Source organism: Lagopus muta, chromosome 7 (assembly GCF_023343835.1).
Source record: "Lagopus muta isolate bLagMut1 chromosome 7, bLagMut1 primary, whole genome shotgun sequence".
Classification (NCBI taxonomy): domain Eukaryota; kingdom Metazoa; phylum Chordata; class Aves; order Galliformes; family Phasianidae; genus Lagopus; species Lagopus muta.
Window position 1 is genome coordinate 6,296,854 of NC_064439.1, and position 20,806 is coordinate 6,317,659.

At 43.5% G+C, this 20,806-nt stretch overlaps 1 protein-coding gene across 3 annotated transcripts in view; it reads right to left on the minus strand.

Moving 5' to 3' along the window:
* XYLB (xylulokinase) overlaps window positions 1-20,806 on the minus strand; it is a 159,801-nt gene that overhangs the window by 49,215 nt on the left and 89,780 nt on the right. The window contains exons 20-21 of one of the 3 annotated variants that reach the window (XR_007378216.1): window positions 6,883-6,998; window positions 3,479-3,605 (exon numbers count right to left, since the gene is read on the minus strand). Coding sequence is in view for 1 of the 3 variants with exons in the window: in XM_048951517.1 (XP_048807474.1) it covers window positions 15,406-15,489 (84 nt within the window). In the remaining 2 variants the exon portion in view is untranslated. Of the gene's footprint in view, window positions 1-3,478; window positions 3,606-6,882; window positions 6,999-10,242; window positions 10,485-15,205; window positions 15,490-20,806 lie in introns of those variants that run through there. The other 2 variants (XR_007378215.1, XM_048951517.1) reach the window with 2 other exon arrangements.

Below are 20,806 nucleotides of genomic sequence, written 5' to 3' on the forward strand. Positions count from 1 at the left end.
GAAGAGAGCTAGGCAGGAGGAAAGAAATCAAGACAAGGTTTAGTAAAAACACTGAGGAAGGCAGAAATTAAAGCAATCAATCACATTCTCGTGGAACGTCTACGCCACTCGAAATAATATTTTATTGTCTGCTATTGATTGGATGCCACCGAACAAAATTGCAAACAATGAATCTGATGTTATAAACAAGAATCACAATAAGAATAACTTATTTCAAAGCCTCGGCCGCACAACAGTTTGCACTCTGCAGAGCCAAGCATGGAGAGCTGGACTTCTGCTTGTTCTGCCATAGCCTCAGAAAATGTCACTCTTCATTAACAACTGCAGTGCCTGCCAAAAATAAGGCACACTCCCCTTTTGCTCTCCTCTGTATTTTAAATGTGAGCTTCCAAACTTTGGTAGGGTTGGAGGGAAGGATAAAAACGCAAGAGAGAAGATGCAAAAGATTGTTTTTTTCCGATGGTTTCTTAATTAATTATAGTTCCTTCAGAGAAGTTGCCCTAGACCCTGCCAGGATGGTAACAGTAGTGCCCATGGGCAGATCCATGGACACTGGTGAATTTGCTGTTGCATGGTTTGGGCTCAGAAAGCACAACTATTACCTCCAGTAGGAACAACTAAGGAGGAAAGGATACAAGTGACTGAAAGACAGCATAGCAAGTGGTTGGCAATGGCTCACTCCCAAATGTGTAAGCTTGCTTCAGATCTGGGTCTGGCCAACATTTTCATAGAAGTGTGGACTGAGGATATGATTTTGTGGGGTGGAGAATGTCCTTGTGACCTCCATTGTAGGCTCCAGTCTAACAGGGGTGTGAATGCTCAAGAGGGGAATTCAGACATAATCTGAAAAGCAATGATCTGAGGGAAGCAAGGAGAATGTCCAGAGAGGAAGAGGACGGCACATCTCCTGCCTTTGGGAGGACAGCAATAACAACAAGATCAAGAGCCAGCAATGGGAGCAACATCCCTGTGAAGTCCCCTCCTGCAGTGTACTGATGGGAAAGGGGACAAGAGAGGCACATAAGCCCACCAAGGCATGTGGGGTAACCCCCAATGGAACACTGGGGATCAGAGGGAGGGCTGGAGGCGGCTGGCATCATCATCTGGGAACCATGTCCAAGATGAGGGATGCTTCCTGTACACAGAACAACGAACTGCCTACAATCAACCCAATTTGCTCCTTGTGCACCACCAACTCTCAAGGCAGCACCTCTGGCCCAAGCGCACCGTGCAGAAGATACCGCAACCGATTTCGGGCAATGAAAAGAGGACGGGACGAGCCGGCAAGGACGCTCGGAGCCCAAAACCTCCAAGCCTGGGCAGGGGCTTGTGTGCTGCTGCAAGCGCAGCGAGCGGGCACCCTCTAGCGAGATGCACTGAGAAGCGCTGCTCCCCCCGCACCCACCGCCCTGCCCGGCGCTTCTCCCCGCAGCACAGCCTGTGGGTGCCCACAGCCCAGCCCCATTCAATTGCCACCCGCTGCTCCCCAGCAGCGACAGCCTCCCACAGTATTTCCCTTTTTACAGCTTGGAAAGCGAGGCACGGGAAGTTTCTTCCCTTCCTGATCACCTTCACCGTCTTGCAGTGAACTTTTGGGTGATGCATGCTGTGTCCTCTGCCCCAGCACTGCTATGTAAATGGTGAACAGGCTCCCATGCATTTTTCAGGCTGACGTTTCATAGACATAGTGGATGTCCCATCCCTGGAGCCATTGGAGTCAGGCTGGATGAGGCTCTGAGCACCTGATGGAGATGTGGGTGCCCCCCATTGCAAAGACTGGAACTCGATGGCCTTCAGGGGTCCCTTCCAACTCAACTGGAAGGGTAAATATTGATTCTATGATTCTGTGACACTGATGCTGAGGAGTCAGCACAGAGCCAAGCAGGAGATGAGATCCTCTGACCCAGAGACCATATTCCTCTCCCCAGAACCTTGACTGGAAACATTACACAACAAAATCTCCTTCTTTTCCACATCTTCACAAACAAATTTGGTTTGGGGTCAGCTCATGCAGCCTTGGGATTATGGGTGGCAGCCTGACCACCAGTGCCAGGGAAGGTGCAGATGACTGCCACCTCTGCAAGCCCTCAGGGACAGAATAAAGCCAAGCCCTGATGATGTTAAATGTTGCTCCTGGTACTGCAAACATTAATGTGAGAGCTCCTGTCAGACCTGGGGAGCTGGCACCTAACCAAGCTTTGAAGGACATCCCTCCTCATCCCATCATCACTGGTGGTTTTGATGGAGGTTCCTATCATCTGCAGATAAATAGGACAAGATGTAATGACTTTAAATTGTGCTAGGGGAAGTTCAGGTTGGATATTAGGAAAAAATAAGTCTCAAAAAGAGTGGTGAGGCACTGGTGAGGCACTGGAACTATTCCAGAGAGGTGGCAGAATCACCATCCCTGGAGAGGTTCAAGAACCATGGAGATGTGTCACTGAGGGCATGGTGGGGTGGGTTGGGGTTGGACTTGATGATCATAATGGTCTTTTCCAACCTTAATAATTCTACATTCTATGAAATTGTTTTTCCGTGCTCAGGGCAAGCCTGTCACCCCCTAATCCACTTTATTCATCCCTTCTTCCACATTCTTTCTTGTCCCATCAGTCCAAAACCAAAGGACTGTTGAGCAGGAGACAAACCCCTGTGTCTCCTGCATTATCTCTGAGCCCCCATTGCCTCCACCAGGTCCTGTGCTCCCCTGCCCCAGCCAGATGCTTCCCATGAAAACCAGCTGACAGCAACGCAAGTCAAGGGACTGGCTCAGCTCTGATTAAAGCTGGATCCAATTTTACAAAACCCAACTCACAAGCAAGTTCATCTCCTGTAAATAAACATAAAACCTGGCATGTTTGCCTGGTTCCTGAAACAAAAGGACTTCTGCTATACGAATTACAACACAAAAATGAGGACAGAGACAGGATCTATGCACAGTTCTGAGGGCAGAGCAGTTAGCAAATCCCCTTAATGACCTTTCAGCTACCTTTTGCCTATCATACTGATTGCACAGCCATTTTTTGGTGGTGGACATGTGTTCAAGGAAGAGTCAGCTGAGTCCGTCAACGTGACAGACTGTTCTCAATTTATGCACGTATCCTGAAAAGTGCCATTATTGCCTCTTAAAGATGCAAGAGCCCTCTTTAAAATCGACTCATATTTTCATAGATTCACCTCAATGGATTAACTGAATTGAGTGGAAAAGAGAAAAGTGAACAAGCAATGGCACATGTCTGTGTTCGTGCCATTGGGGAAAAAAAGTGAACGCATTATTTCTTGGTTTCAAACAAACAGTGAATCAGAAGCAGGTTTTTTCTAAATATCCCCACTCCTCTTTTTCTCCATGGCTGTTTAACCATTGCTTACTTCCACCCAAACCCGCTGCTGAATGTACTCACATCAATGCGGTCAACAAAGCACCTGCTTAACTCAAAGCAGATAACTAAGGCATTCAGGGAAAATCACCCATCTGCCTCACCTGTTTTCTCTGAATAGGGGTCCTCCATCGTTTTAAAAGCTGTATTTCTTTGAGCATAAAGTACTGCAGCAGCAAAAATCAATGCACTGTGCTCCATCAGTGTGCATCTGTCACTCAGCTCCCGACACTGGAAAGGAAGAAACACACAGAGAGAACACTCACCCTGTCCCCTTCCCTTAACAACAGCCAAGAGTAAAAGGATGCATAATTTAGTGGAATGGCTTTATTTGTGCATCGGGTTATATTAAACGTCAGCTAAGGTTATGTTCTTGTCTTCAGTTGCTGCTGGGTGTTGCTTCAAAGTCATTCTGAGTCACTGCTCTCCATCTTTATCTGCTGATGGGCCCCCAGGTAGCGATGGGAACATAACTTCCCCTGACACGGATAACCTCCAATAAATTGACGTGCTGATTACAATAAACAGGGGGATGTTGGAGGCTTGAAGAAGGGGCCCATAGCACTTGAAAAGCAAAGATAATGGGTCACATCCTGCTCTGCTTCTGCGGCAGCAGGTTCACTCCAAGCTATTTGCAAAGCAGCAAGGAACTCGTGAGACTGCAGCTAGGGCTATCGATGGAAATGCAAATCTTTACCTACAGCACCTTATTCTGCAGCAAATGAACAGCAGCCTGGGAACAACCAGAAGGCTGTAGTGTAGCAACACCCCAGTCCTGGAGTCCAGGAGGATGAAGCACCATCTAAGCCCAGAAAATAACCCCAGGGTCTGACTTCACTTAGATTTTCCATTAACTGTGTCAATGTTGACTTTGCAGAAATTCCTCCAGGTTTCTGTGAGCCTGAATAAGGTGTGAATCAGAGCCCAAGCATTCAGTAAATCAGCCTCAGCCAGAGATAGGATGAGAGGTAACGGCCTCAAGTTGTGCCAGGGGAGGTTCAGGTTGGATATTAGGAAACATTTCTTCTCAGAAGGAGTAGTAATGCTGCCCAGGGAGGTGGTGGAGTCACTGTCCCTGGAAGTGTTCCAGAACCATGAAGACGTGGCACCGAGGAACATGATTTAGTGGCCAATATTGGTGGTAGGTGGATAGTTGGACTAGATGATCTCAGTGGTCTTTTCCAACCTCAATGATTCTGTGATTCTATGATTCTATGAAAAGGAATGGGCTGTGCCCAGAGGGATGCAGGCTGGCACTTGGCAAGGCCAAGAGAAGTTTCCTCTGGAAGAGAGCTTTTGTTTCAGCCTGATACAAGGCTTGCCAGAGCCAGTAACTCTTTTCATTCTGTTCAACGAGCTTTGGGTCGGGTTGTTTATAGTGAATTCAGCTTTGGCTGCCCAAAGCAATAGTTCAGGAGATTATCTTGCTCAGAAATCAGGTGGGAGGTTTTCAGAAAAATCCTACCCTGGTCTTCCAAAGCACCCTGCTGTGGAAATGACCACCAGTTGCACTGGTTCCAGTAGCTAGCTGCAATGGGATCACACAGCCAAGGGCTTCCCTGGCTCAGAAGGACCATTAATGCTCCCCACCTCGACCCCTCAACAGGGTCTGCACTCACTGTCACACACACACTTTCTGCCCAGCACCAAACATTGTCATTTACATCCATAAAAAGCTGAATTCAGCACTCTTTCCATAAAACGGATCATGAACCCTTACCACCACTTGCCTCTCCTTGGAATAATAAATTATGAGGACAAATGGCAGAATCATTATCAGTTTCAATATCCAGTCATAAATAGTCTTGTAAGAACACTGAAATGATGGTGTTTTATTGCGTTAGATATCACTTGCCATTAATTACAGCATGAAACTTTTGTACTTTGATGAAAAGCATTTTAGCCAGCTCTGTTATAAATTTAAAACAGCCTTAAAACAAAAGTCACCTCAAGTTGTGTGTGGCTTTTTTTCCCTCTATAGATCTGGACACAAAATAGCATTTTTAGGCTTGGAAAGTCAAAAAAGCCAGGTTTTTAAAAAGCTATTTCATTATGTACAAATTTGGCTTTGGCACTGACAGCAAACTAAGGGTACCAAAGACTCTTCTGTACTGCAAAATCATTGGCAGCTGGATTTCGCTGCTACAGGTACTTCACAGTAGGCTTGGTTTGGTTGGGTTTCGCTGTAATGATCAAGTGCTGTTGTGAATCAGTGCACTGTGGTTTACATTTCTCCTCCCTTCTCTTGCTGTAACTCTCAGGACAGAAACGCAGGTGATTTCAGAGCAAGTCTGAAGCTAACAGGAGCTGGTGGGTTCAGCTCCTTGCAAACTTGGAACCCACAAGATCTCACCGACTGAAGTTTAACTTCAGTCTAACTTCAGTGTGACAAACCACAGAAGTGAAGCTAAGATCTACATTTGCAAACATTTGTGGAATCAGACTTCAAACGTCCTCTGACACACAGGATTTCCACTCGTGCAATTTAAGGTGTTGCTGCTGTGATACAGGTTATCGACCCATGGCATTGATCCCATTTTGTGTTCATTTGCAGAAGGGATTATTCCATTCCATTTTGGGCATGGCGATCTTACAGACACTGCTAACAAATCCCACAGAGACCAGGATCTTGAGCCTCTGCTCAGCTGAACAGCAGGACATCTAATAATCCAGCAGGTTTGCTCACATGAATGTTCAGTGTCAAATCCAGACACACAGCACCAGCTCTGCTGGCTCCCACAGGTTTTTACATAGACCTGGAGAAGACATTTTGTTTTTATTTCCCATCCTTCCAGGAGGGATTAAGTGCACTCAGAATTTAAGTAAGGCTTATGAGACCACACAGAGCAAAGTTTGGCTTTTGTCCTACCAAAGGCTTTTGTTCCACCCAAGAAGAAGGCAAAATCATCCACTTTCTTGGAGGTACACTGGCAGTCAGCTGAACCTTAAGCCAGGAAAGTTTAGGACACAAATTGCCATTACAGTAAATGGAGACCTGGTCCCTATATTCAGTGGTTCCTTCTTGTCCTCGGAAATGGCTCCCAGGAAGATTTGCTCTATAACTTTCGTGGAGACAGAGAAGGAGCTGAACAGTCTGCAGTTCCCTTGGATCTCCTTTTCATTTGAGGATGAGAGTAACATTTACCTCTTTCCAGTCAATAGGGACTTTCTACTGTCATCACAGCCATTCAAAGATGATAAAGTAGCCTCAGAATGATATCAGCCAGCTTCCTCAGCACACTCACACATTTCCACCTGGCCCCACACACCTGTGTATGCCCATTTTGCTTCACTAGCCTCTAAACTGATCTTCTTCTACTATGGGTAGGACTTGTTTTCCCCACACATTACTTAGACAGAAAGAGGCTTGAGAGCAGACCTTGCTAATGAAGACAAAAGCAAAGAGCACCACGCTCTTTCCATGCTTCTTTTTTTACTAGGTTGGTCAACTAACTCAGCAGCACACCAATATATGCCAATCTATGTTTTCCTTCTTCTAATGACTTACCTATAGAAATCCTTATTCTTAGCCTTCACTCTCTCAACAGCTCCACCTCACTTCTGGCTTTTCTAATTCCATCTGAGATCTGAGGACAAGTGACATTTCCCAGGGCTGATGAGTACCTGTAAAAATAGATGTCATTAGAGCAACATAACTGTTGCTTGAAATGGTGACCGTTTGCTTTTTGACACAAAAATGAGAAATTTAAGGAAAGCAGTCTAATTGCTCATTTAAGGCAGCCTGCTCTTTCCCTTCTGCTTAGCCTCGTTTGACAATCTGAGAGTTTAGCTCCCAGTGCTCTTGCTTAAAATATAACAGATGGCCTCTAATAAGTAAATTGAAAAGTGCAAATAAGGTTAAAACAATTTTTCTTTATTGAATATCATTAACTTCAAGGCTGTCCACTTTAAAATGCTAATTAAACCTCACTTCCTTTTGCAGGATTCTAGTGAAGAAAAATTGCCGGGGGGCAAATTCTTCTTGCTTGTAGAGGACTAGCCCAGCAAACTGATAGCAAATCGAGCTATTACGTGTCCCAGTGTTAAGAAGTAGAGCTGGAACTTTTCAATTTATTTGTCCCTACCATACTCGTTGCTTCCTACAAATCAAACACAGTTAAGAAGGAAATTCAAAAGAGGTCAAGTGTGAAACTCTGCTCTGGCCACGTGGCAAACAACAGTTTCTCTCAAGGTCAGTACTCAATGCAGCTTTCTCAGTGAGCAGAGGATTTCTGACATGGTGCTACAGCCCTGCCACACGTCATGCTGCAAGTACGTGGCTCGATGTTCCTGGCACCGCACGCAGGGGACAGGAGGTCCTTCAGCACCTCCACCTCCCTCCTAATTTCCTGTTTAAATTTACTCCCATTCAGTGTGTGTCATTTGCTTGCGTGCCAACACTGTCCTTTGGCTTGAGCAGCTCTTCTCCTGCTCTTTACCCCCCGCCTGAAGGATTTATACTGAGCAATGGTATCACTTCTCAGCTTCCACTTGCTAGGCAAACAAAGCCAAGCTTTTAGTCTCCTCTCCTAGGACAGCATTTCTATTCCCCTCACTGACGTATCAGCCCTCTTTCCTCATCTGTACCAGTTTAAATTCTGTCTTGACAACAAGAGAGGATGTTTGCAAATGTCCTACCTGATGGGGCTCACCAGTGCCTCACAGAAAGCAATGTTCCTGTCTCCACTGGAAAGGCATAAAGAGAAGTTCAAGGACAACACTGACCATGCCATGGCCACGACATATTTATGGTCTCAGCCTCATCAGACTGCCCCATGCTGAACTAAGCAGCTTCTTGGACACCAGCCTTGGCATGATGGCACATCATGGGGAATTCTGGCTGCCACCACTGCCTGATGGGTTTGACCAAATGCCCAATACATCCTCAGTAGGCTGAAGGAGGCTCAGGGAGGGAGCAGTTCCCGTATTTCCTGGGGGCCTGGAACACTTTAGAAAGAAAAGATGCTTCATGCCAGAAAAGGGGAGCTTGAGTATTGGGTCTCCTCCCTGAGCAGCTCCCAAGCCTCAGTGTATTCTCCCTCTCCCTCTAAATGCACCATTCTCATTCATCTGAGAAATTTAATTTATTTCTTCATTTAAAGATTCAGAGTGTAAACTGCAAAACACAGACTTTGATATATAAAACACAGAACTAGATGTAAATTACCAAGCCAGTCTCAGCTCAGTGATTTCTCATCTAGACAATCTGGCTCAGCATCAGCATACAGGCATCCATCCCTTTTGCTCAAAACACTCACGCTATGAACAATCCAACACTGCTTATCTAGTGACTGAGTTACTGCAATGTTTTTGGACCAAGAGGAACGGGAAAGAGTTTTCTGACATTTCTTCTAGCCTTTAATGTAAGCCCTTACACCAGTGCTATCTCTTCCCTTTTGCTATGGAAAGCCCCTGAACAATGGAAGCTGACTCCTGAAGGCAGAGGAAGCTGTTAGCAGCAGTTATTTAATCAGTCCATTTAAGAATCATGCCAAAACCACACACAGTACAGATCAAAGTGGAAAACCTACGTTCCACTGGGCTAATAGCAAAACAAGCCTTTGTGGAAAGACCTTGGGGAGAGAGTCTTCCACACTGCAAATATGGTGAGAAGGAATCAAATAAAACACCACGGATATGTCTCCTGAGCCAAGAGTTACTCAGAGGAAAAAAATAATCTAAGGGAAATCTTGAAATGTAGTTTATTTGCTTATTCACTCACACAACTGTCTGATTGAGTTGTAGATGTCTCTGTACATTGCAGAAGAGCTGGACAGATGATCTTTAAATGTCCCTTCCAACTCAAACAATTCTGTGACGACTAAAATGCGTGCTGGATTAGCTACATTCAAAGTCTTCTTTTTCCCTCTGCTGGAGTAGGGATTTCTTCTAAGAAACAACAGCAGGTACCACAATAATTCTGCTGAGAAACTGAAAATGGGGAAAACGTATCACTGCCTTTTAGTGTTACCTTTCTTGATCAAAAGGGTATTTCTGCTGTAAGCAAGTGTCCTCAAGTTGAGTCATCTAGGGTAGGACTCTAACAGAACACCAGGATTGACAGGAGAATGTCCCATCCTAACAAAGCTATGGCAGAAGTGTGAAGAGATGTTCTCAGGTGGCATAAGCTGTGACACCAAAGGGTGTAAGAATCCTTTACCTCTCACTTGTTTGCTCTAATGTGTTTTATATTAAGATAAAAGCCCTCAGCTATAAAATAGCTCGTTTTCTGCTCTGTTTCTCTAAGCCCTACTTTTAGACAACATGGTTTAGATTATTTTCAAGGAGAATTCCATCTTCCGATACATCAGTACTGCAACAGAACTGAGGTTTCATGAGGGAGTGCACACATGTCAGTCAGAGAGTAAATATTGTCTCCCAACAGCAAGTTGAACAGGTCTTTGTTTTCTTGTGCAATGCTTGCCTAAGTCTTAAGGGAACTGCCTTTCTCTATAGCAGAGCACTGAGCTTAGATGCATAATACAAATGCCTGAAAGAGTCCAGCCTAAAGGAATAAACACAAGCAAGGGCATGCAACAAAAGGACTAAAAGCAGAAATACAACAAAGCTCCCGACCCACGTCTTCTGGATATCTCCATGGAGGTGCATGAGGAGTCCTATCTGAAGGGAGCAGGAGAGGTCAATCACATGGATTTGATAGAAAAAACAGAGCTGTGCTGGAACAAGAAAAATTTCTAGTTGTGCAATGGCCACTGGGGACAACTCTTCCCTCCAAAGTTGAAATCAGGTTTCAATGAAGTCTTCGAGAGTTTTGGCACAATGTGAAAAATTGACTTTTTCTGTTCTCCTCTCTGTACAAATGCCCTTCTACTCAGCAGGAAGAAAGCTCACTCAGGAGATAACTCACCTGCTCTGTTGCAGACAACTGCCACACGATAAGATGAACAGCAGCCAAGAATTCCTTTTCTTTGTGTTCCTTAGTTCGTATCGTAGGAGACAGATTTCTACACTGGTCGAATGAATCCCGCACTGAAGGTAACGAAGAACTTAATTGATTGGATACTGAGTAAAAGAAAGGATAACCAGATGGGTACATTGCAGAGTACTAAGACACAGCGTACTCAATAAAAGCAGAGTTGATAGCAGCACCTAAACAAAGAAAAATAGAAAAAATACCTGCCATCCAAAGAAAGGTCTTAGAGCAAGAAAAGCATATGCAGTCATTACCCTCAGTTGTTCTAATGGGCAGGGCGAAGCATCAAGAGATGAGGAAACCTACTCAAAACCTGAAACGAGAGATCACAGCAGAATCCATGTGCAACAGAAAGTGCTCCTTCATCCTTACTCTTTAGGTTCTGTTCTTCAAGAACACTTTGGAAATCACTGTGTTCCCACAATGGCCAAGACACCCTCAGGGGGCTGTGATCACCGCAGCAGTATCCTTCTGTTTGTCAAAACCAACTCGAAGAAGCAACAGGGGAAAGGACAAACAAATGAAAAGTCTTGGGGTCAAATTTCAGCAGGAGATACACTCATTCTTTAAGTATCGTGCATGGGAAGTTCTTGGCATCCCACAGAAGTGGAAACAGCCAACCAGGTGAACTTTGTGAAAGAAAAGGTCGTACCCGCTTCCAAGATAAGAAGAAGAGTTGCAGAGAAAAAGTTGTAAAAATCTTACATTCTCATAGTGCAAGCTTTGAAGGCTGAAAGCTAAGCCACTTGACCAGGCTAACCAAAGAGCCTGGATCTGAGCTGTAATCAAAGCACAGAGCGAGCAGGGGCTGGAGCTGTGCTGAACATCCACGTTAAATTGTTAAAGATGTCAAAGATGTTAAAGGTGTCAAAATGTCATATTCGCACCCTTCAGAGCCATGCTCAGAAAAAAGCTGGTTGCCTAAGTATTTAATCCCAAATTCTTTCTGCCTGATACATCACGTTTTAATTGCACAAACCTGCACAAAAGGAACATAAAGTAACAACAAGATCAGATTCTTTGGCGGAGGTTTATATGTGCATGTGTTTTATGTTTTATGCGTGAACTGTACAAAAATGTCCAGCTATGTAGGATCAGGACTACAATCTCCTCTAGTGAAGATCCTAAGGAAACATCCCAGGTGGGACAGTAATACAGTGATCCCCTGGTAGCTGAGGGAATGGCTACCCAGCTGTGAATCATCCTCGGTCATACTGTTAACTGCTGGCCAATTTCAACCCAAAGATCTCAACAAAATCCAAATCCAAATGGCTAGATGAAAAAAATGTCAGTGGCTGAGATAAGGAAAAATCAAAATTTGTAGTTCTCTATAGCAATTATGCTTTTCTTTCCCCACCTGCTAACCTGAATACAGAAGGCTGGGGATGACAGTAATGGAAATACGAACAGAACAAATTTTGCATTGGCTTTTTGCAGCTTTAGATACATTCACTGTGCTGCTGTGATCTGTAGTGGCAGCCACAACTCCAAAGGAAAAGAAAGCTGAAAAAACAACAAAAAAGGTCCCACTGGGATCACACACCGTGGTGTTCAGTTCAATTACTTATTAAAGCACTGTCAGAGCGTGGACTTTTTTCAGTACATTACTTACTCACTCAGAGCTCCAGCTCCCTCAGACTGATCCCATAAGGAAAAACAAACATCTTTTCCTGTTTGTTCCCCGCTGTAACACAAAAGACTTTAAAGACTTCAGGCTGCAAAGAAAACTGTTTGTCTTTGGGTCCTGGAACACCAAGAGCTCATAGGTGAGTCTGTGCAACTGAGTGACTGGCGAGGGCACGGGGCCATGAGCTAAGGATGCTGCCTGGGTTTTGCCACATAGTTCCATGACTCATATGCCACCTCAAGTGGCTTTGCTGGTGTAAGATGGGAGCTGTGGATCAGTTCAGCAGTGAACAATTTCCTCGTAACAATCAAGTTTTTTTTTTCCAGGAGACAAGATCAATTTTCCATACAGGTTCCAGTACATTGGTTCAGACTGGGAATAGCTCAGCAGGTCTTCAAATACAGAAAACGACCTTTCCTCTGAACAAAGTGGGGACACTTTGCTGCTAGACTTGGAGTACAGCAAGGTCCTAATGAGGAAAGAGGGAATCAACCTTTATCTAGTGGAGGTAGAGGATATTGGCTTGCCTTCAGATTTGTTAGCTAGGATTTTAATTAGCACCGTAACGTCTTTACTCCAAACAGCCAGAACAACATTGCTAGACAAACCAGCAAAACAAAGCAAAACAACCCAAAAACACTTCGGGAAAAAAATACTTTTGGAAACCAAAGCACACCAGAGCCTTCCATCATTGGGGTCTTCTTTAAAGAGATGTGCACACAGTTCCTTGGCAGGCTAACGGGCATCCTTAGATATTACAAAAAGAAAAGAGTGGTAGAACTCTTATAGCAGCATCTTCTCAAAAGACTTTTCTAGAGGGAGATTTATTGAGCCTTATTCTGTCTGACACTAGTCAGTGAACATGTGCAACTTTGGTGAGCCAGGGAAAAAAAGAGCTTGTCTATAAATTCTCATACTCCAGACAACATTCCTCAGAGGCCAGCCCTAATAAACCCATCACCACAACAATACTATAACTCAGTGGTGCTCAGCTCCTGGCCTTTCAGGGTCTGGCATCTGCATCTTTTCAAGGGACTCCTGCAGTAAGCAGAGAGTGCATCAGCTACCGTGAGGAAACAGCAGTTAATGTTAACATGGGACACATCTGACAGCCGCATCCCAGCCCAACATGACTTAACATGTCAGGAAATGGACACATGTGGCCACTGTGCAATGCAGCCTTGAACACAAAGAGCTCAGGCCCAGAGAACTGCTAAACCACACGGACTGTACACCATTAACAACACTGTCAAGAGCCAATAATCTATAAAAAACAATCCTTAAAAAAAAGCCCCTGTGTCTCACAGTCCTGTGATGGGGAACATGAGCCTTAAGTTTCTTCAACTAACTGGGAGTCGAGCTGAATGTCCCAATTCAAGGGCAAAGCCACAGTGCCACATGAGGTATCAGTCTTCTCACTCCAGTGAGCCAACTGAAGAAACTGTTGTTAAAACTGAGCAAACATCTCTGAACCTTTTCACTCTTAGGTTTAACCCTGATGACAAACTGGTCACCAGGCATGGTTAATGACTACTGATGACAAACCAGTAGGCATTGCTTAACTCACATTAACACATTTCTCATAACCTATCTACAGCTTTGCTCAATGACAAAGCAACTGCTGAAGGTGGACGCCTGTGAGAAGTGTTATATGCTTTAGCACTGTACCTTAGGACCCAGAAATAATAAGCACATAAAAGAGATGTGTATTTACAATGCCACCTCTTAAAGGAATTGCTTAAAAGAAACTCGCTTCAGAAACTCGAAAGGTAATTCTTCACCTTGCTGAGTAATCTTGCCAATATCAAAAGAAGCTAGAATTACTGAGTCATGAACAGGAATGGCACCATTAGTGCTCACAATGAGGCGCTTCAATAGAAAGGGGAGCAAAGAAAGAATGTGCCCACCATCCACCACACGCGGGGCGAGTCATTGCCAGGAGGTACCACTCACTGCAGCAATGCAGCAGGGACACAGAGCACTCCTGAACTGCTGTAACGTGAAGAGCAGGAGCCTGAGTCACCTGCCTCCAGCAGGGACATAGCCCAACTCTCAGGTCATAGAATCATAAAGGTTGGAAAGACCACTAAGAGCACTAAGTTCAACTGTCACCCCACCACCACCATTAAACCACGTCACTCAGTGCTACATTTACCCTCCAGGGATGGTGACTCCACCACCTCGCTGGTCAGCCTGTTCCAACACCTCACAGTACTCCATAAACAGATCCTCTACTCCCTACAACACCCTGATGCATTCCCAAAGCACACTACAACTTCCACAAGAACTGAAGAAAGGCTTCAGAAAGTCTTTCATTAACACACTTTATTCATAGAAGAAATTTTATCCTAAGGGAAAAATACTGGCACTGTAAAATAGGGCCATAAGCTGTTCCCACTTGCACAGGGTGATGCAGGTTTTTCACTTAAATTCTGTGACTTCCATACATCCCTGCAGGAAGGTGTCTGGGGCTGTATTTTTTTCTAGGACTTTCCTTAGGACTGAGGAGTAGCATCAGGACAAGACAGCCACCAGTTCTGCTCAGCATCCCCAAGAAAGAAATGATATATTGGTGGTATAAAGAAAAACAGTGACCTTCATGCCCTATTAGGAAGAGAGTCCTATTTCTGCACTCACACTCAGCATGAAACAAACAACTTTATGGCCATGACTCCTGAAGGAGGAAAAGAAAGCAGCATAACCCCAAACAAGTATGCAGATGGAACGGACTCTTTACGAAACTGAATGAAAATGTGAAAACATGTAAAAACTTTCCACATTTGACCCTTATTTTCATCTTTTCAAAGCTAACATCAGATAAAACACTGAGCAACCAGACCTGCATCTCACAGGGTAAATTCAATGTATTGCCTTTGCAGTTTCCACAATTTATAAAATCCAACATCATGCTTTATCCCACAGCAGATTTTCCATAGCATCATGAAACAAGAATTTCCCTTCTGTGAGGATCCCAGTGAATGTTCAAAGACTTCCATCAGATGGACATGAATATGCTCATGCTTTCTGTTGGTGTTATGTAAGCAAAGAGGAGATAAATTATAGATGTGCAGAAAGATAATTTCGAAATACACTGGGAAAAGAGGTCATGGAATGAAGATACTGTACTGGGTGGGCATGTAGAGAGCCCACAGCACTGAACATGTGGCATCAAAGCTCATATACAGTGGACTTCATGCGCTCATCCAGATATTCCTAATCAGCAAGTACCATGTGAAAAGTATGGAAAAAACCTGAAGTCACAAACACGCAGAACAATGATTTTTTTTTAATTAGGTTTTCAATCACAGTGCAACTTTTTCCATCAACATACTGAAACTCAGCCATTTAACAATGATTTGTCTACAAAGAGGAACAAAGTGATTTAAAGAACTCCACTAAATTCTGAGTAAATCTCTTCTGATCTCTTTGGGAGTCCACTCTGCAGCCAACTCATAAATTCTGTTTGCTTGTTATTTTGTGTGACAAGAGGAGGTTGGGTTGTAGATCACCTTCTGTTCAAGCTCCGCATATCTTTTCAAGAGTGGACGATAGAGCTAAAAGGGAAAAAAGAAACAAATGTCTAGATTGAAAAATTAGATTTTTAAATCACGCTGCAGTTAAAAATATCTTCAGAGCTGAAAAAGTAGCATTGTCACAGGCAACTGCAGGTTTGAGGTTTCTTTTCCAATTTGCTCAAGAAATGCTGCAGTATCTTCCACCTTCAAATGTCACTGCCTTTTTCACCATCTCCTTTACAGCCTAATTTTATGACACACACAAGTTGTTCTTACTGTGATTGTATTCTTGCTATAAGCACAAGTCATTGCTTCCAGAGGAAGCAGCTCTGCTAAAGTCACCTCTCCAAGTCAGCCATGCCCCCTCAGTAATAGCAGTCCTAACCACCCAGGCAGAACTCCTGTCCTTGCCTCCCTCTGCTACCTCAGGACGGATCACTGCCTCTGTTCCCTCCTCCTCTGCCTTGCTGATGAGCCCCCACCACAGTGCAATGCCACTGTCAGAAAGGCCAATAACAGACCAGGGCGTTCTAAAATACACTTCCCATGCCTCTCATAAGCCCATATCTCCTTTAGCTTATCTCCCTTGCACTTTTCTACCCCATAATCCTTCCCACCTATGATGTGCTCCATGCCCTGGCTCCTCACACTGTATACCTAGGGACAAACAAAGACTCAGTTTATTTCCACAACAACATGGAGCATCTGAGCAGCTTTTTCCTATTTCCTTATCTAGAATCCACCAGGGATTTTTAGATCAATTGTTACAGCCATGAAAAGCAGAATCAAGATTGAAATGTACTCAAAACTCCAGACTGAAACATGCCCTATGCTTCTGGACATGGGCAAGATCCATGCTGGAATTTGCTACATTCACTACATTACTCTTTTTTCTTCCTTTTTTTCTTCTGTTTCAAATTTATCAGAGGACATATCTTAGAAGATGAACTACTTTTTATGTGACCAGCTTACACAGAAGAAATCCCAAATGAAGTCTAGCCCTACTGCAGGCTGCAATCTAAAACTGTACCGCTTCCAGATCTGGGAGATACACCTTCCTCCTTACCCCTACGTCTAATTTTAATTGTCCATCCAATAAAAGAAGAAATTGATGCCATGCCAGGATAGCTTCACTCATTTGTTGGCACTAGCACAAAGAGGGGACAGCCAGGAGCCAGTGTGGAGCTAGTACAGCCTCGAGCAGTCCTTAGGAGGATGCCATAAGGTCATATCCCTGCTGCAATGAATCCTATGGGCCGCCAAGTCTAGTCTACAAGCCCCCTGCACTGATGTTATTCATAATAAGGGCAGTCTCGCTCCTGGCTCCAGGTTCAGTGAGGTTATAAAGCCATAATGAATCATATCCAGTAAACTGAATTACGGCTTTCATCAATAAGGGAGATCCAGCATTTAAATGCATTTTCTCCTTTTCCAGATAAGAGCCACAGCCAACAACTGTGTATGTATGAAAAAAAAAAATCAGGAGGGAAATGTTTCAAGTGCAAATGCAGGAAGAGGAGATGCTGTTCTTGTGCATTTTATGTATAGTCCTCAAGTGGCCTCAGTATCTGTACCTGTCATTTCAGAATCATAGAATCATTAAGGTTGGAGAAGACCTCTACAACCATCTAGTCCAAATGTCCACCTACCACCAATACTGCCAATATTTTCTTGGTTAGAAGAAAAATCCACCAAGTGTTTGCACAATTTTCTTATCTAGGGAATACAGAATTAACATGCTTTGTTCTTGTGCTTCATGTGATGGTGAAACATTCAGTTCTTGTTTCCCCCTTCCAAAAGGAAAGCTTCAGTCTGAACAGCAAAATCTGGACTTAATGCTTTGTTCCCACTTCCCCTGTAGCAGGTGAGTGACTTATGGGTACATCCTGCAGAACAAACCTGTTCTGATTGACTCCTCCCTTTCACCAACAAGATGTTGCAGCAGTTGAAGTACATTTCTTCAACAGATTAAGCATATCAAGGGGAAGATAAGAAACATCTATACCAAGCAGCAACAGACACTGTTCACTAGCCAAGGCCTCATCAGGACGCTGTTCTCAATGAATTTTGCAGTGTAACAGTCTTACACCTGTCACACAGAAACAGAAACCTACTCAGTGATACTCTGTATCACACTAACTCCATGATCTTGGGAAGACATTTAACATAGAACCACAGAATCGTTAAGGTTGGAAAAGATCTCTAAGACCATTCAGTCCAACCTCAACTCACCCCCACCATGTCCACTGACCGCATCCCTCAGTGCCACATCTCTATGGTTCAAGGGACGGTGATTCCACCACCTCCCTGGGCAGCCTGTGCCACTGCAGCACCACTCTTCCTGAGAAGTTTTTCCTAAAATTCAACCTGAATGTCTCCTGACACAACTTGAGGCCATTCCCTCACGTCCTATCACTGTTACCTGGGAGGAGAAGCCTACCCCTCACCTTGCTATAATCTCCTTTCAGGCAGTTGTGCAGAGTGATAAGCTTTCCCCTGAGCCTCCTCTACTCCAGACTGAACAATCCCAACAAACTTATCCATGCCCCAGCTCCTCTTCTTTACAGAGCAGTGATACCAAAGTCCATGGAGACTCACACAGATTACTGAGTTAGCAAATAAAAATCACTACTATTATTAAGTGCCACATGGCTCAGCATACCATTTCTAACTGACTACATGGGGGCCTTGGGTGTTCAGTGAAGTGTATACACATATTCTTTCCATGTTCCCAAAGAATATTCTCGCACCCATTTCTGCTAAATATGCACATCAGAGTAAACAAAATACCAAGCAGGCAACCACCACTATGCTGGGAGTATCGGTATGTCAAACAAAAATGGCTCTTTTATTCACTGAAGCATTTATAATCAAGCTTTGCTATTTCTTACTTTGCTATTCTGTAAATCTGAAAAACCCTAAGCACTTCTCAACAAAGATTCAGCACAGCAGAGCTGCATTGGTAAGTGTGCTCAGCTCCTGAGAAAGGCGGCTCCTTATTACTTACCCAGCAGTGCTCTTACAGAATACACAACAGCACATTCACTAGTAGGCTGGGAAGTATTATTGTTAATACATCACACTAAATTAAAATGTGTCAAAATAAATGAACAGCCACGTTTACTGATAACAATCCCTTTTCCTGTTTATTGGACTTAAGCACTTAGCTCGCTAATTGACAAAATTCAGGCATTTGCAGTAACCTTCCCAGCCATTAGTGTAAATGAATGCTGCGTTTTGTACCACCTGAAAACAATGCAAACAAACCACAACAACAAAAATTCAAGACCACTGCTTGTACTCTGTTCTTTTGGGGGTAGCACAGTTCAGAGGGCTAACACAAAGTTTTAAATTCCTCTTCATTAGGGAATTTGGCTGTGACACCATCATGGCTGGTAAGCACAGCAGTGCTTCACGCCTTTCATACGCAGCGCTTTTCATAGCAGTTTTACAGCAGCTGAAGTCTGGGGCCAAAGCAGCACAGCTCCCAGGAAACACACAGAGAAAACCTAAGCGCTTTATGGAGAACCGGGCCTGAACGCACACAGCTGTGTTTGTGAAAGATCTTTCTCCACATCTGCTGCAGCTGAATCGCCCCTGCAGAACCTCAGCAGCTCCTCCTAAGCCATTCCAGGAGCCTTTTTCCTCAGGCAATTATATAGATTTATTTTTCTAATTGAGGTCCAAAGGGAATAAAGAACTCTCAGTGATGCATAAAAACTCAAGAACATAAATTCCCTCTCTGTCATAGCCTCAAACCTAATATATCAGACCATGATATTTAGCAGGAGTAATTACATGTATCACAACATGAACCTTATTATTGTCCATAATTTAATTGTCCTTGCTATATTATGGCCTTTTCTCCCGCTTATGTCTATAGCCAACTCTGCAGCATTAGCAGTATTCTGATGGCTTCATTTACAAATGCTGAACTTCACTCCTGGGACAACTTGGACACGCTCCGACAATCCCACAGATAAATAAGAAAGAAGAAATGACACAGATTACATTATAACTGAGAATAACTTGACTCGCCTTGCCTGGAAAAACTCTGCAGATAAATGTTACCTTGCTCTTTAATCTAAATCAAGTGTGTCATCCTCATATTTTATCTCACCATACTACTAGCCTATGAACTCAACAGGGCTGTTACCACTTCTTCATACTATTATACTATTCTTTATGCCTACAAGAACAGGACTTTGGCCCCCCTGTTCTATATGAGTAAAGCCAGCTACAAATGATTACTGCAAGTGACAATCCCACGGATCCTTCTGTCTCCTGCAATGCTGTGTTAGCCAATGATTGGAGCAAATCAAAATTTACAAATTACAAAGATGATGCTGATGATTATCTAATTTTAATCTACCCAAGTACATTTAATCTACTCTGCATAGATTAAAATTAATCAGTCCCTTGCAAACACTTGCTGCTTTAGACAGGTTCCTTTTTTTTTTCCTTTAAACTAAATTCAAATTACTTCGGAGATATGCTTAAGAAATTGAGAGATACAGATATTTTATTATAAAATCATCACAGTAGTTCACCTTTTTTAACTCAAAAAGGATATGTTTAGGACAGAAAGAACATGGCAGTGTCCAGAAATACCCCGAAGACGACTGCAAGGAACCATACCCCAATTGTCCCTTCATTTCTTTCACATATTCATTCTGTAAGCATATCTGAAACATTTTAATAGGCTGAAACTTATTGGTTACCCAAGTCACTTCAATCAAACTTTCATCAATACCTATTATCATATTTCCATACTTGCATTATTATGATCTGCATTGCACTAAATTAGCAACTTAAACCAATTTCAGAAAACATCCCACCCCCAAATATCTAATTCAACAAAAATATCATTACTTTAAATCAATAAATAGGTCGCTGTAACTTTCTTGGGTAACAGGGTCGCCTCTATAAACCCACGTGCTTACAAAGCACATCTCCAAAGTCAAGAAAACCTGTTAGGCCCACATTTTTCCTTCTCGAATGAATGCAGAATTGACACTTCTCAATAGGGTCAATAGAACCATAGAATCATAGAACTGTTAAGGGAAAGACCTCTAAGATCATCTAGTCCAACCATCAGCCCATCCCCACCATGCCCACTGATCTATGTCCCTCAGTGCCCTCAACAGAGGGCAATCAAAGATTATATATCCAGAGGCACTGAATCGTGTCATGCCTTCTCTCTGCAAAACCCTACAATGTAAAGTGTTACATGAAATCTAACACTATGTTATAGGTATATGTTTTGTATAAACACAAGTGACCAACCCCACATAATCATGTTCCCTCTCCTGCTTTTTTGCTTAATTAAACAACAAGCCAACCATCTCCGTTTAAC